The sequence below is a fragment of the Myxocyprinus asiaticus genome, chromosome 30, assembly GCF_019703515.2.
Source record: "Myxocyprinus asiaticus isolate MX2 ecotype Aquarium Trade chromosome 30, UBuf_Myxa_2, whole genome shotgun sequence".
In the NCBI taxonomy this organism is placed as follows: Eukaryota; Metazoa; Chordata; class Actinopteri; order Cypriniformes; family Catostomidae; genus Myxocyprinus; species Myxocyprinus asiaticus.
The window spans coordinates 31,797,675-31,813,685 of NC_059373.1; the positions used below are offsets into that span (position 1 = coordinate 31,797,675).

The 16,011-nt window shown below is 37.9% G+C and overlaps 1 protein-coding gene across 1 annotated transcript; it reads left to right on the forward strand.

Annotated features, from left to right (window-relative positions):
• Positions 1-6,336: 6,336 nt before the first annotated feature.
• LOC127421181 (transcription factor SOX-4-like) lies at positions 6,337-9,590 on the forward strand. The gene has a single exon (XM_051664006.1). The coding sequence runs from the start codon at positions 6,776-6,778 to the stop codon at positions 7,847-7,849; it is 1,074 nt and encodes a 357-aa protein (XP_051519966.1). The 5' UTR covers positions 6,337-6,775; the 3' UTR covers positions 7,850-9,590.
• Positions 9,591-16,011: the final 6,421 nt, after the last annotated feature.

Here is a 16,011-nt window from a genome sequence, read left to right on the forward strand (position 1 = left end):
TGTTAGTCAACACTATTCACTGCTGCATCCACAGATGCAAGTTAAGACTTTACTATGCAAAGCAGAAGCTCTACATCAACACTGTCCAGAAGTGCTGCCGACTTCTCTGGGCTCGGTCTCATTTTAGATGGAAAGCAAAAGAGTGGAACTAAGTTTTTTGGTCCGACGAGTCCACATTTCAAATAGTTTTTGAAAAACACAGCCATCGTATTCTCTGAGCAAAAGAGGAAATGGACCATCCAAGCTGTTATCAGCATCAGGTCCAAAAGCCAATGTCTGTATGGGCCAGGGGTGTGTCAGTGCCCATGGCATGGGTAACTTGCACATCTGTGATGGCACCATTAATGCAGACAGATATGTACAAATTTTGGAGCAACATATACTGCCATCCAGCACTGTCTTTTCCAGGGACATCCCTGCATTTTCCAGCAGGACAACTTTAAACCACATACTGCCCGGATTACATGTGCATGGCTGCATAAGCAGAGAGTGTGGGTGCTAGATTGACCTGCCCACAGTCCTGACCTGTCTCCAATTGAGAATGTGTTGTGCATTATATGAATATGAATATAAAGCGCACAATACGGCAATGAAGATTCTGTACAATTATGCAGCTGAAGACCTGCATTATGGATGAATCGGGGAAAATTCCCCTTTCTAAACTTAACAAACTTGTGTCTTCAGTGTCCAAATGCTTAAAAAGTGTTATTAGAAGAAATGGTGATGTTTCACAGTGGTAAACACTCAACTGTCCCAACTTTTTTGGAGCATGTTACAATCATCAGATTTGAAATTACTGTACATTTTCAAAAAAACAATGAAAGGTAAAACATCACATAGTATGTAGTTGTAGTGCTTTCAATATAGCAAAGGGTGAAAAAAAAACATGTTCAGGTCACATATCACCCTGAAATAAAAAAATAAAAAAATAAATAATAATAATAATAATATTAATAATACTATATATATATATATATATATACACACACACACACACACACACATACACATACACACACTGGCAGCCAAAAGTTTGGAATAATGTCCAGATTTTGATCTTATGGAAAGAAATTGGTACTTTTATTCACCAAAGTGGTATTCAACTGATCACAATGTATAGTCAGGACATTAATAACGTGAAAAATTACTATTACAATTTGGAAAAAAAAAAAAAAAAACAATGTTCAGAACTTCTTAAACTACTTCAAAGAGTTCTCATCAAAAAATCCTCCACATGCAGCAATGACAGCTTTGCAGATCCTGGGCATTCTAGCTGTCAGTTTGTCCACATTCCTGTAGCACTTGCCATATATGTGGCTGTCTTGTCAGGCACTTCTCAGGCACCTTACAATCAGGGACGGTTTTATGATTTCTGAGGCCCCAAGTATCTGACCAACCCGGGGCCCCATTTAGAAATTGTTTGCTTAAAACAAATAACATAAAATTGATTTTAAATCATAATTTTAAATTCATATCAGCCGTTGTAAGTACATTCAAAATGTTTACTGAAACATACAAATCTAGTTAAAGATAATTAATGCATGTTTTCTAGTTTTCCACAATACAGTGATAAAAAACATTTATCTACATATATTTTTGCAAAACACTCTTTTTTTTATGATCAGGGTGTGTAAAACCTAATACATTCGCTAACATTTTGGTATTCAGTTTTTATTTATTATTATTAAATCCAACAATTATGTATTGTCCAGTTTTGTCATTATAATTTGATACAGTATTATTATTATTACTTCAAGGATTTGTTGTATACAATAGTAATATAATTCTGTCTTATTTAATTTACTTTCAGCTGGAGCTCATTTTCTGATGCTGAGGGGTATTTTATGTTAGCATTGTAGGCAACATTCGTTAAAGTATTGTAACAGTAGACATACGAGGCACGGCGACCTCTCAGCACACTAGAGCACAAGGGGGAAAAAAACATTGCTATTTATCAAGCGCTGAAATTTTGCTTGGTGCAAAAACAATTTGAAACATTGTAACAGTCACCTCTTTGCAACCTGAAGTTCTTTTTAACTTGACACTGTTGTCTAAAAATGTGCCGGTCCTGTGAGACACTGAAGAAACAGCTAGACGTGGTGCAGCAGGTATCAGTCTAGCTGTTCCCACAAAAGCTCAATGGGGTTAAGATCCATAACACTCTTTCCAAATTATCTGTTGTCCAATGTCTGTGTTTCTTTGCCCACTCTAACATTTTCTTTTTGTTTTTCTGTTTCAAAAGTGGCTTTTTCTTTGCAATTCTTCCCATAAGGCCTGAGTCTTCTCTTTACTGTTGTACATGAAACTGGTGTTGAGCAGGTAGAATTCAATGAAGCTGTCAGCTGAGGACATGTGAGGCGTCTATTTCTCAAACTAGAGGCTCTGATGTACTTATCCTCTTCAATAATTTCAAGCATTGTATAACCTTCATTCCTCAAAACAGTGATTGACTGATGAGTTTCTAGAGAAAGCTGTTTCTTTTTTGCCATTTTTGACCTAATATTGACCTTAAGACATGCCAGTCTATTGCTTACTGTGGCAACTCAAAAACAAACACAAAGACAATGTTAAGCTTCATTTAATGAACCAAATAGCTTTCAGCAGTGTTTGAATTAATGGCAAGTGATTTTCTAGTACCAAATTATCAATTTAGCATGATTACTCAAGGATAAGGTGTTGGAGTGATGGCTGCTGGAAATGGGGCCTGTCTAGATTTGATCAAAAATGACTTTTTTCAAATAGTGATGGTGCTGTTTTTTAATCAGTAATGTCCTGACTATACTTTGTGATCAGCTGAATGCCACTGGTGGATTAAAGTACCAATTTCCTTCTGAAACAGCAAAATCTGTATATTATTCCAAACGATTGGTTGCCAGTGTATATTTTATTTCAGGGTGAAATGTGACCTGAACATGTTTTTTCACCCTTTGCTATATTGAAAGCACTACAACTACACATTATATGATGTTTTCCATGTGTCCAAATGTTTTACTTATGAGGTTTTTTTTTATTTATTTATTTATTATTATTATTAGTTTATTTGATTGCCACAAAACATATTTTGACTTGCCCCTACTTTTCTTAAAACATTTTTTTTAAAAAGGCAAAAATGTGGGTTACAGTGTGGCACTTACAATAGATGTGAATGGGGGCCAATTCTTTAAGAAAGAAAGAAAGAAAGAAAGAAAGAAAGAAAGAAAGAAAGAAAAAAAACCTTCATTTATGAAATTCACCTTCTTATTAAACAACATGAAGATTAGAATAAATGAATGAATGAATGAATGTTACTGTTGTATGTGGGTTGGTCTTTAATTAACATCACTTCAGTTTATAGTCCAACGGTCTGTAACACCTTAAACAAATGGCATGAGCATATCACAACGGGAATCTATCTAACACATACTTTTCAGTTTTCTATGGTCTCTTACTTAAACAAATACATCAGACCACAGTTAATATGAAACTACATTTGAGAACAGTAATGTTGATGAAGTGTTACTATTAAGATAATCGTTACAGATCTCAGGCCCCCGTACACTTGAGTTGCACTGCTGAAAGTTAAAAATGTGAAAAACTGAAAAAGCAGGCATGTCTTTGGGCACTGTTCCTGATTTATTGCTGCAATAGGGAAGTAAACCTGGGTGAAAGATAAGCGATCAGCCATTCACTCCTGAACTTGTGTCCTTACCTCATTGTTCTGCTCTGGGGGAAACAATCTGCTGAGCTGGACAATTGGCTTTAACTGTTTTGGCTCCTTCCAGCAAGTTATCTAGGTGACCTCATCACAACCAAGTTTATCCTGCTAAAGAAAAGGACAGACATTTGGGTGACCTTTTGCTGATCATTTACTGAGTAAAATCATGAGAACTCGAAGAGGGGAATACCTGACGGGGTCACAGTTACATTTCAGTTATACAGTTTTTATGGAACTTAGCCATCTATTTCACATATATATACACACACACACTCGCATGCACAAAGACTCCATTGTTTGATGGTAGCAGCACAGAGTGCCTGAAGAAATTAGCCTGGTAATGAGTAAGGCAGCAATGATGGGACAGAAAGAATGTAATGAATAACTCTGAGGCACGCTCCTCCAGACCGTGTCATAATGGCTCCAACTATCATTCCAACCACAGTGTACACACTGTCTGCACTGTTCCCTGCCCCAATTCATCTTCCTGGCAACTGCAGGAAGACCTCATTTTCATAAACCCAAACCTTTTCTATTGGCTGCTTGTCTGTTTAACCACAACGCACAAACCATCAGATTGTCATCTATGCAAATCTATGCATGTAGTTTAATGTTGGTTTGTGTCTGTTTGGAGGGCAAAGCGCAGATCAATAAGGACATTTTCATGTTCATATCTGCTGGGCTAAGCCTGGCAAGATCGTGTACTTTCTTGTCTGAATATGTTTTGAGAGCAAACAGTCAGGATTGTCATGGCAACACTAAGCCAATCCTGAGGAGTGGGGTTTGGAGTGAACACTGGTAGTGGGGAGTGAATGAGTGAATTAAGCATGCTGCCGTTGGTGCTCTGTGCTGCTGAACCATTATCCAAGCTTCTCATTACAGCCTATGAGATCAAATACTCATATTATGAGAGGATTTGTCCATCTGTGATCATTGTGCTGAAGTTAATGTTTTGTGGCAGTTACATGAATAACCCTGTTTATTTTTTTATCCTGTAGGTTCCAGTTTTGTGAAATGGCACACCTACTGACATACAGCACCTGATATAGTTGTTCAGATTACAGAAATATGGAAACTCAGCATTTTATGTTAATGTGATGATACACATTTCAGATTTTAAATCAAGTCTAGCATGTAATGCCATTCCAGACTGTATCTCCCACCTCACATGTGTGACTTACCTGAAAGACAGGAGCGGTTATGGCCTAGATGGTGTGTTCCTGTTGAGGTGTAACTGCTAAAGTTGTAAATAATCATAAGTGAAGCAGGGTGGCCATCTGTCCCTGTGATGAGACACAATAAGCTATGTTAGTGTGCATTCTAGCCCATCACACCTGTTTAAACAGTCAAAGGTGTTTGATTACTGTATTCAAATTCACATGCCCCACAACATTTTCTTAGACCATCTCGTGCACACTGCACACTGTAAATTGCTAACAATTATTTTCATCTTCAGAATACTTAACTATGAAGTCAATGAACAATTGATTTCAGTTGTATTGATCAGGGGGTTCAGGAAGCCACTATCTGCTTGCCACAGATAGTGGAGATGCATCACTTCGGCTTCACGTCTCACAAGGATGTGAGAATAGACTCAAAATGATTGCCTTTTGTTGTTGTTGTTTTTTTCTATTCATGACTCAATTACGTAATGCATATTCAGATCTGTGATTTAATGTAGTTTAAATAGTTCTTTAGAGCAGTCATATGTGCGTGGAACAACTACCCCTTCGTTGGCTCTACTACGCCATCTGGAGACATAACGCAGTGCAGTTTTTAACAAAGTCATGACGCTGAACGAGTCTCTTCATGCTCCTCGCGCATTTGACAGGAGTGTTATTGCATTCTGGTATCAGTGTCGTTCTAGTCTCTTATATATATATATATATATATATATATATATATAAAACAGAGAAATGCACAAATTGGAAGACATTTGCGGATCAAAACGAGCTCTTTTAAGCAATATACACACACTCACACGTTTTTTTCTTCTTCTTTTCAGACAGAGCGTGCTGCGTGAGGCAGTCAGGCAACCAGAGCGCGAGCTACCAACACAAACACGAACACGCTGCCTTTGAATGGAGAAGCGCGTGGCATGTGTACGCTCTCTTTGTGGTTAGATAAATAAATAAAGAACGGCTCTATGTGTACATCATGTTTAAGTGCATGGCAGTAAACGAACATATCATAATTCTGCCTAATATTAGACAACTCTATTCACGTAAAATGCTCATATTAAACATTAATTTAGTCACCTTATGTTGTAAACAACATCATAATGAGACAAAGTAAACACTCTGGGTTTCAAAGACGCCTTTTAAGTATTTTAAGAGTTTTAACCCGTGTTATCTTTCATAATCGAACATCAGAATTGCTTATCCTAACTTAGCCACCCTTGCCAAATTCAGTATGTGATCTAGGAAAGGGGGGAGCGCATAATGTGCCTTTAAAACCAAGTTTGCAGTGTAGATGGAATGAGGTCAGATAGAAAGCTTCTCATTGCACGCGCCGATTATTATTAGATACTATATTCAGCCAATGAACGCCGAGGGGGCGTGTCTTTGGCTGAGGACAGGCTAGTGACAGCAGCTGATTGGCTGGATTCTCTTTCCTTTATACCTTCGGAAAAGGATAAATCCTTGCGAGGCGGTTTAGCAGAAGTATTGAAAGTTGTGAAGGGTGATAGGAAGCTCAGAGCATGAAAAAGTGCAGTCGCCAAAACTTACCGCATGGTCATAAGACAAACTATGCTGAAGACACTTGTCCGTTTCCATTAAACGGCTTCAGGTACTTTGCGTCCAGAGCGCACTCCGGGTTTGTTTTCAGTCGAACCGGCAGTTGAACGAGAGACTGTTGATTCCGAAGACGTTGCCGGGGCTTGACAGAGCTCCTGCCGGGAAATGCGCTTTGTGGAAGGACCGCTGACAGAGTGCTGAAGAGAGAGACAGCGGCAGAAACTTTGTTTACACGCGCGTACTTTAACTAGTGTGTTAAAAGACTCCGAACACTGTCAAACCATCGCAAGCTGCAGCACGTGTAGGTTTTTCCTGACCAGTTAAAAGTTGACTGTTGTTGTGCATGCACTTGGCTATGGTGGAACAAACGAGCGTAACGAACACCGACGCGCTCCCCGGCGACTCCATTGATTCGGGGGAAATGGACCTAGACATGGACGCGTCTCCGACTCCCGGTTCCCCGAACTCAACTGGGGACAAAATGGACATCGCCTGGTGCAAAACCCCATCCGGGCACATCAAGAGGCCAATGAACGCGTTCATGGTTTGGTCGCAGATAGAGAGGCGCAAGATTATGGAACAGTCGCCGGACATGCACAACGCGGAGATCTCCAAAAGACTGGGCAAACGCTGGAAACTTTTGAAAGACAGCGACAAGATCCCCTTCATCCGCGAGGCAGAGCGTCTGCGCCTCAAGCACATGGCAGACTATCCAGACTACAAATATCGACCGCGGAAGAAGGTGAAATCGTCCAGCGGCAAGACCGGAGAGAAAAGCGAGCGAGTCAGCGGCAGCCCCGGCGCTAAGTCTGCATCCAAAAAGAGCTCCAAAACTCTCAGCAGGACGCACAGAAAGTCCGCAGCGCTCGAGCTGCCTTCCCTCTCCGCCCCCGCAGACCACCACGCGCTCTACAAATCCAGGTCGGTCTCTGCCGCCAAGCAAGTTCCCGAGAAACCAGCAAAGCGCGGGCATGTTTTCGGAGGATGCAGCACTGATAGCAGCCCGCCCTCCGTCGCTGTGCCTGCCAGTCCCACTCTGAGCAGCTCGGCGGAGTCCAGCGACCCGCTGAGCTTGTATGAGGACGGGCTCGCGAGTGGAAAAGAGGACAGCGAGTGCACCGCGCGCTTCAAATGCACCCGCGCGCCGTCTCCAACGCCCTCCGCGTCGCACTCATCCTCCTCGCAGTCCTCCTCCTCAGATGAGGAGTTCGAGGACGAGCTGGCGGACCCCAGTCCCGGCTTTGACAGCTTCGGCACCTTTGGCACTGCGCCTCTGGACAGAGACTTGGAGTTCAATTTTGAGTCGGGCTCCGGCTCGCACTTTGAATTCCCCGACTACTGCACCCCAGAGGTGAGCGAAATGATATCAGGGGACTGGCTCGAATCGACAATATCCAACTTGGTGTTCACTTATTGACTATAAGACATATTGAAACGTAATCTTTATGACTGTCGTAAAGATGGAGGAATGAAAAAGTCCTCCTCGAGACGAGTCGACGACATGATTCCTTCTATTTATCATGCATCTGATACTGTGGGTTGTCATTATCCACTGACAAGAGTGCAGATGAAAGTGCTTAGCTTGCTCGTTTGGTGCTGCAAGGAGTGACTTATAGGCGCGCGCTTTGGAAGCTGAGGTGGGCATTGCGCGCGCGGTTGGCGAGTTCAAGTTGTCCGCGCTCTTCAACTTAAAAAGGGACGTTTTAAATAAACAGTCAAATGCTTGTTTTGGTGGAGGTACTGAATGGAGAACAGACGAAGTTGTTCGTTAGACCAGAATCGCATGCTTTCATTGTGATTGAACTACGAAAGGCAGGGGTTTAGTCATTGAAACAGAATGGCAGCACCACAGACGCAAAAAGAAACACAATCACCAGCTTTTCTGTCGACATGACATAATGATTCAAACGCAACTCAGATGATCAGCTTTTTACACTACAAATCAGGACCAAAATTCATCCGAGGAGCGCTCTCTCTCTCTCTCTCTCTCTCTCTCTCTCTCTCTCTCTCTCTCTCTCTCTCTCTCTCTCTCTGCTTTTTACTTTTTTATCCTGTGTTTCTCTCCCAAGTAACTTTTCAGTGCTGGCATTTTTATATCGATGTATTTATAATGGCCAAACATTGCTCCTCTTTCCCCTTTCAATTGTGTTAGTCTGTTTTGTGTATAGCCTACACATGCACATGTCTGTCTCTGTCTCTGAAGGGCTAGACTTGTTTTGTATTATTTAACTGATGACCTCTCACATGGAAAGGAGATTAAATGTTTCATTATTTTCTGAGTGTATTTTTGTACAAAATCTATTTGAGGGGGTGTCAATCGGTGATTATCGCTGTTTGGATTTCCGATTTTTAAAACCAGGGGGTCGGGTTGTCACAAAAATCTGCCTCCTAAACATGTTTACAGTGTCAATCCACAGGCTTCTTAAAGAGACAGCGTCTGCATTTCAACGACCAATCATCATTAGCCTAAGAAGCGTGCTGAACGAGGTTGTATGTAGCTGCAGCCACGTCTGCAATTTATCACGTCCTTGTTGGGGATGCTGTACATTTTTGAATACCAATTTCTTTGTGCTTTTCTAGTGACGCGTTTCGGTTTTAACCACTGGATGGAATTACAGATATGGTTGAAATGCCTACAAGTTCATGAACAATGAAGTATGTCTTCACTCCATAATTGTACAAGGATATGTAATCTTTTCTACTTGTTGGCTAAATGTAGCTAATTGTTTTAGTATATTATGGCATGGCGAATAGCATTTTGTATTTCTCAATTCAGGTTTATGTAGAGCAGTTGTGTTTAAGGCAGAGGATCCACATGAAGATTTCTATGTATATTGACTGTAAAATAAGTAAAAGATTGCGTGTTTATGTCTGACGATGATATATCATGACAGGAATGAGGACTTATATCTTTATACATCCCTATATGTTTAAGAGTGTTGTTCATGAGTTTTGGAATATATATATATATATATATGTTTTATTGTTTAATTGTGTGCAATATGCTGTGTACAATATTGTTTTGTCTCATCATACCATATCTCAACATTTGAGAAGTGAACTCAAAGCCAGCCAATTGTGTCATGTCACTGCCTGTCAGACCTCTGTACAGAACTTTGTCTTTTTCCAAGAAGGAAATAAAATCAGCTGGAACTGAACTTCACTTGCAAGACTTTTCTCTTCATCATTTGCCTTGTCATGTTCCCTTTTGTTTTATTTTTTCATAATACAATGCATAATCAATTAAAAGCTTAAATAAAAGTAATTACTCTGCACCACTAAAGTGGCATTAGGGAAAACTGCAAAGTCACCCTGTTGAGAAAAGTAGAGAAACCCCTATTGGTCTGTTAATGTAAGTCAAATATGAGCAAACTCAGCAAGGTCAATTGTAGGAATTTTGTATAAAAAGCAGCCAATTATAAAACATTAAGATCTGAGAATGAATGAATAAACTAATTATTTATATGGTAATCTTATGACCACTTAACAGAGCATGCTTGTGTAATTTGTCTGTATCTAATGCAGTCCCCCATTGTGGCCATCTCAACCTACACAGTCACCCACATTAATAGTGCTTTTGCATGATACTCCATGTGAGACATATGGAGTGGTGCATGGCTAAAAGATTGACAGGCAAACCTATTGCAACCCGAATGCATGGGGTGCTGTCACGTAGGGGGTGGAGGCTGATCAGGCCCACTGTAAAGACATTAAGAGACAGTTCTGCAGTCTGTTGTAAACATCCAACCATCCCCAGTCCAGATGTTACAAATTCTCCCATTATTAACATATAATAATTGCATTACTTGCATGCAATACGGCTGCATGTTTACATGAGGGGGAAAAAATAGAAATAGTTCAGATGGTTTGGCAACATCTCAAGAACAGATAGTGTGTGCTCTGAGTAAGACAGTCCGAGTCAAATCGGTCTGAGTCATTATCTAGCATCATCCCAACTGATAGCACAGGATGTGAGCCTAATGCCTTAGTCAAGTGTGAGCAAGGATGCACTATGCAGCAAGAGGGTCTAGACATTGGCTTTGTGGGGGAGGAGTGTGAGACAGATGAGATGTCTCTGCCGGGAGGCTGCATTGGGGGTGCTCAAGTGGATTGTTCAGCAGGGATGACTGCTGAAACCAATTAATTCCTACTGGGTGCACTGGTTTATGTCGGGGAAAGAGAGGGGGCTCTCGAAAGGTTTTGTGTTAATCTGTTTACATCCCCCAAATGAGAAAAGAGACAGGAAGCTGTTTGGATACCATAGTTGTGCAAAGTTGAGATATGAATGTATCAGTTTGTCAAGGTAAATGAGGGTTTGTGTTGGGGTGCTGGTCGCAAGCTCATATATCAAGTGTCATTACATTGCAATATGTTTGTTACTTGCAATGTATGACATTTGAAAATAAATTGAAATTTGAAAATAAATATAAGAATATGTACAGTATATATACATACTATGATAATATGATACATTATGATGTGTGTGTGTGTATACACATTATATTATCTGACAACATTATAATAATGTGAATATAAAAGTGGCCCGTATCTACTAAATAGTCTCTGAATATAGTCAATATCAGTGTCAGAAATTATTTTTTTTAAAGGGGTGATGATTTTCAGGGGTCTTTTTACCTTTATGAGAGCATTTTTCCACTAATATATTACACACAGTGTGTCATCCATTTGTCAATTGGTCACCCATGATGACTAGAAAAAAAACAAAACAAAAAAAAAAAAAAAAATGATACACACTCAGTTTATCAAATGTTAGAGAATAAAGATTTTTTTATTATTATTATGTATTTTATTTTATTTTGTCACTTTCAGTGGCATTTTTGCCCCAAGCCCTGATTAATTTTGGACCCTGGTCAGTGTTACACATTTTCTTATACAAATAAATAAATGTGGTGAAATAAATATATTAGAAAAGGTTACGTACTTTCTACATTGAATAAGTTAGTTTAAGCTTGAACTTGTAAATATTAAGTAAAATAAGTAATTTTAACTTAACTTTTCGAAGCTCGTGTTCCCAGCATGCACTGCACTTGAATAATAAATTAGCTTGCATGTTTTCACTGTTTGCATGTTTATTTACACCATTTTCATGTTGTTGCATTTGGTAACTTGTTTTGTGCAGTCTGAAGTTAATGTTCTACTCAAAAATCCCGGTTGTGATCAAATAATAATAATAATAATAATAATAATAATAATAATAATATCTGTTGATTGTCACCATCATGAAGTGTTGAGGTCTGCGTGTGCAGATATATCTTATTTATATCCTCACACAGGGTGGTTTTGTCTCGTAGACTACATGCATTAAGCTTCCCTGTTTGAGGTTTCCGTATGTCATGTGGTACATGATTAAACCTGTTTGTAAGGAAAGGCTAAATTGTGATGTGTTTTAATAATATGTTCATTTAAATTTATTTAAGTGCCATTTAAATGAACTTTAATCAATATTATGACATGAAGTTAAGTTGATTTTACTTGATTTTATACCATTAAGATTTACTTAGAAAAACTGTGTGCAAAAACTTGCGAAATACGAATTAAGTAAAATTTACTAGTATTTTTTTTTTCAGTGCCTATTTGATTAGTTATCAAGAAATATGGTATAATCTCATATTTATGTCATAGCATTTATTATTATTATTATTATTATTATTATTATTATTATTATTATTATCAAAATCCTTAAACTATTTGTTTATATCCAGGTTTAATTGAAGTAAATCCCAGATTTTCAATGTGGCCTCAGACTACATTTGGTTAATAAAGCCTAATTTAATCAGTGTTAATAAAAGGAATTAAAGATCAACACACTGAATAAGGCTTTAGCACATAACAGAAGGCAGCACACAGATGGTTTGATCTGGTGCATAAATGCTTACAAATATTTACACATACTATATGGTTGCCACCACATCACCAATACAGCCCAATAAGCTGCCTTTAAATTTATTTGCAAAGATGCATTTATTGAGTAAATTGTCCTAAAAGTGTTCTGTGTCCTAAAGAAATTTACACAAAGCCTGAGCCCTCAATACATTCAAATACCAATTATTATTATTATTATTATTATTATTATTATTATTATTTTTTTTTTTTTTTTTTTTTTTAGGTGGCCATGTTAAGTCAACATTTCTTACATCTCTTAATCTTATAAGAAATGATCTTCAGTGCTCTATCTTCGACTAAAACATGCACAGTTAAAGACCTTTTATTAGATATTTAAATGCTATCATGTCATTCTGTGTTCTTCATTGTATACAACCGCAGACAAACATGAATATCTGCCTCCGTAAACTTCTGTAGGTGTAGTCTGGGTGTAGTTAAGTACGTAGCCATATAAAGGGGCGGGGTCATGGCTGCTAGGGGCGTGGTTAATGAGCTGTCTAAGCACGTGCAGACTATCATCACAATAGAGTCAAACATCTGAACGCTGAAAGTTTTGAGCCTCTGGATTATGATGACAAGTCAGGCAGGAGTCACAACGGCTTTTCACACTTTACTGACACAGCTATTTAAGGATGACTTCATGACAAAGTTTAAGTGATTTTGGAATATTTTATCGGAATCTTTGGTGAGTCTGATATCAAAGTTGAGAACAAAGCGCGGAGTATTCCTTTGTTCATCATATAATGAACTGACTGGTCACACGTCACTGAACCTCGCGAAAATTTTTTTAATTGTTTAATTTTTTATTATTATTATTTATTTATTTATTTATTTTTTTATTACAGTTTCAGAAAACTTTTTATACGGCTTAATTTACTTAACAGTTTGGGAATTTGTATTACGCACCACAATGATAGGAATATATTATAGCCTAATCAACGCAGAATAAACTGCATTGATCCGTCAAATGTATTCAATTTAAATGTATTCAATTCATTTATGGATTTTTAAATTCATCAATGGATTATTTACATTATTAATGACTTTTTTTAAGTGATTGAGCAACAGGTAGTTTGATTAGATTTTCTTCTGCAGCAGTTGGATGATTTATCAATTCTGTTAAATATTTTACGACCAGATTTTATAAAATTAAAAAATAAATAAAAAAAGTAGAAATTTGTATATTCATTATTTATTCAGGGGGTGTTATTATTTTGGTATAAACGAACGTTTTCTAAAATAGAGAAAGCTGACAACTTAATTTAAAAGCATCCCCTGATATTATAAAGTATATAATGGGCAAATTGAACTGGATGTTTAATGAAATGTATCAGATTAATCCTTTATTACTTAATGTGCTCAGCTTCCAGGGAAAGTTTTGGACGTTTTTTTCCCCTGGCTTTTCAGCAAGGAGAGAGTATTTTCTCTCTCTCTCTCTCTCTCTCTCTCTCTCTCTCTCTCTCTCTCTGATTTTAAATATCAGAGGCATGCAAGGTCACTTGTTGTATGTGTGGTAAAGTTAGATGTGTCCTTGGCCCTTCATAATAAAGTCATCAAAAGCTAAAGGTTTCACTGCTTGTTCAATATCACAGAAGGACATGAGTTGTTTCCCTCAAAGTATACAGTAGAAAGATGTTTTGATAGAGTGATGGTACTGAGGCCTAAAGATGCAACATGCAAACATCCTTTTTGGAAATAGATGTCACTGAGAAAGGACAAACGCTGTGATTTTGACTCCAAGGCCCCCCACATTGTCCAATACAATATTAAAAGCCCATGCCCACCAGAAACTAGAAGTCAATAGATTAAAATAATTGTAAATAATAAAATATCATTATTAATTTTGTTTCCCAATAAGTTTCAGAATATGTCAGATTGGAATGTATATGTCAGAAATGCTGTAGGCAGTGATTTTTTTAAATTTTTTTTTTAATTTTTTTGTTTTTTGCATTTGCATTTTAATAAACTATTCTCATATAACTTTAAATATAGAGCTGATATTCTTTTTAAAATTAGAATTAATTAATTGATGTGCTGCTTTATCGATCAAATTAATTACAATTAAACGCATATTTAAATATTTGCAGAGAAAGCCTCCCAAAAAATTCTTCAATACGTATAATGATTAAATAATTTTTAAACAATTCTAAATATATATTATAAATATAATTCAAATAATTAAATAACATTATTGAGGCAAAAAGTGGCTTTGGAAAGAAGTGTGTTGTTTATTTGCATACTATTGAACCTATCACTGGCCTACAGTCCACAGCAATCCATTTTGCAATTGAATTCATCAATCTGTCCAAGATAGATATATTATAAGGGCTTTTCTAAGGACACCTCAATGTACACATGCAAAAACAGATGCTTTTGGAGCGTCTCGCTTTGGTTGCGCTGCGTCATGAACACATCATTTTAGATTGCTGTGTCGAGTTAAACATAGTTTGAAACTTAAAAAAAAAAAAAAAAATCTCGAGATCCCTGCTTTCGGAGTTGAGCTCTGTCAAAGCTGTGTTTAAACGCAATGCGTCCTCATCTTGTTCTGGTGTCAAGCAAGCCTGAGTTTGGTTTGTTGTCTGTAAAGCTGCGTGTGGCTTACACACAGGGTCAGATATTAAAATGAATGGGAGAATTTGGAATGCCCAACCAAGAAGCTGTAAGCACCCAACGGTAATGGATGTAGGAAAGGAAGGTAGTCCCACCTTACAGGTAAAATAGCCAATCACCTTTTAGATACAGACATCACTTGTCAATAAACTCTAGAACGCACATGCGCATTAGCTATAAAAGCTGGGAACAATTTATGATACTAGTATTGTCAGATTTTATTGCTGATTTGAAATATCTTCTTTGATCGTAATCTTGACCAACTGTTTTAGAGATTTTGGTCTTTCTCCATTCAAGTAGATAGGAGCTGCACTGGCATGACTGGAAATAGCCTTCCGAGAGTCTTCCAAAGATGGCTGACAGTAGACTGACTTGTTAGATTTTGTTTTAAGCCAGACTTCAAAAGATGATTGCACGCATTCTCTTTGGCAATTATGTAGCTTGGTAAGCAAACGAATGATACATCAACACTGTTTGTATACTTTGGGCATTTGAAAATGTTGGCATTTTTCCAACTGTAATCGTGCATATTTAAGATGACATCATTGCTCGTGTACTGAAAGCTAATAGTAGAAAATACACAGGCTATGTATATTACAAACTCGTCCTGAAGCGGCAGTTCTCTGGTGGTGAGCGGGTCTGAGCGGATTTCTTGTGCACCAGTGGGCACGAACATTTAGCAGTAGCCTACATCTCAATGTAATGTACAGGAGCATTCATGCCATAGGGATGAAGGGAAAACCCCTCTTGGATTTACAGTGGATGTGCCAGTATGTTTTAATTACCCACAACCACACATGCAAATTATCTGGTAATGATTGCATTATAATAAAAACCGAATTATTTTCATGACATTCAGTTTCGTTAATGGTTCTTGAATGTGCTTTATTCTGCCAAAAACCAGACTAAAATACTAAAACAGTGTTTCCTGTATTACTATTAAGCGCCACAGCAACACTACTGAATTTACTGCACGAGATGAGAAAAAACGCAATACCAATAGAACGATTCCCACAGAAATTAGTCTTTTGAGCCGGTTCTTTTGAATCTGCAGCATGAGACATA

Coding starts and splice junctions, on each gene's coding strand:
- LOC127421181 (XM_051664006.1), top strand. CDS start 6,776: ATGCACTTGGCTATGGTGGAACAAACGAGCGTAACGAACACCGACGCG.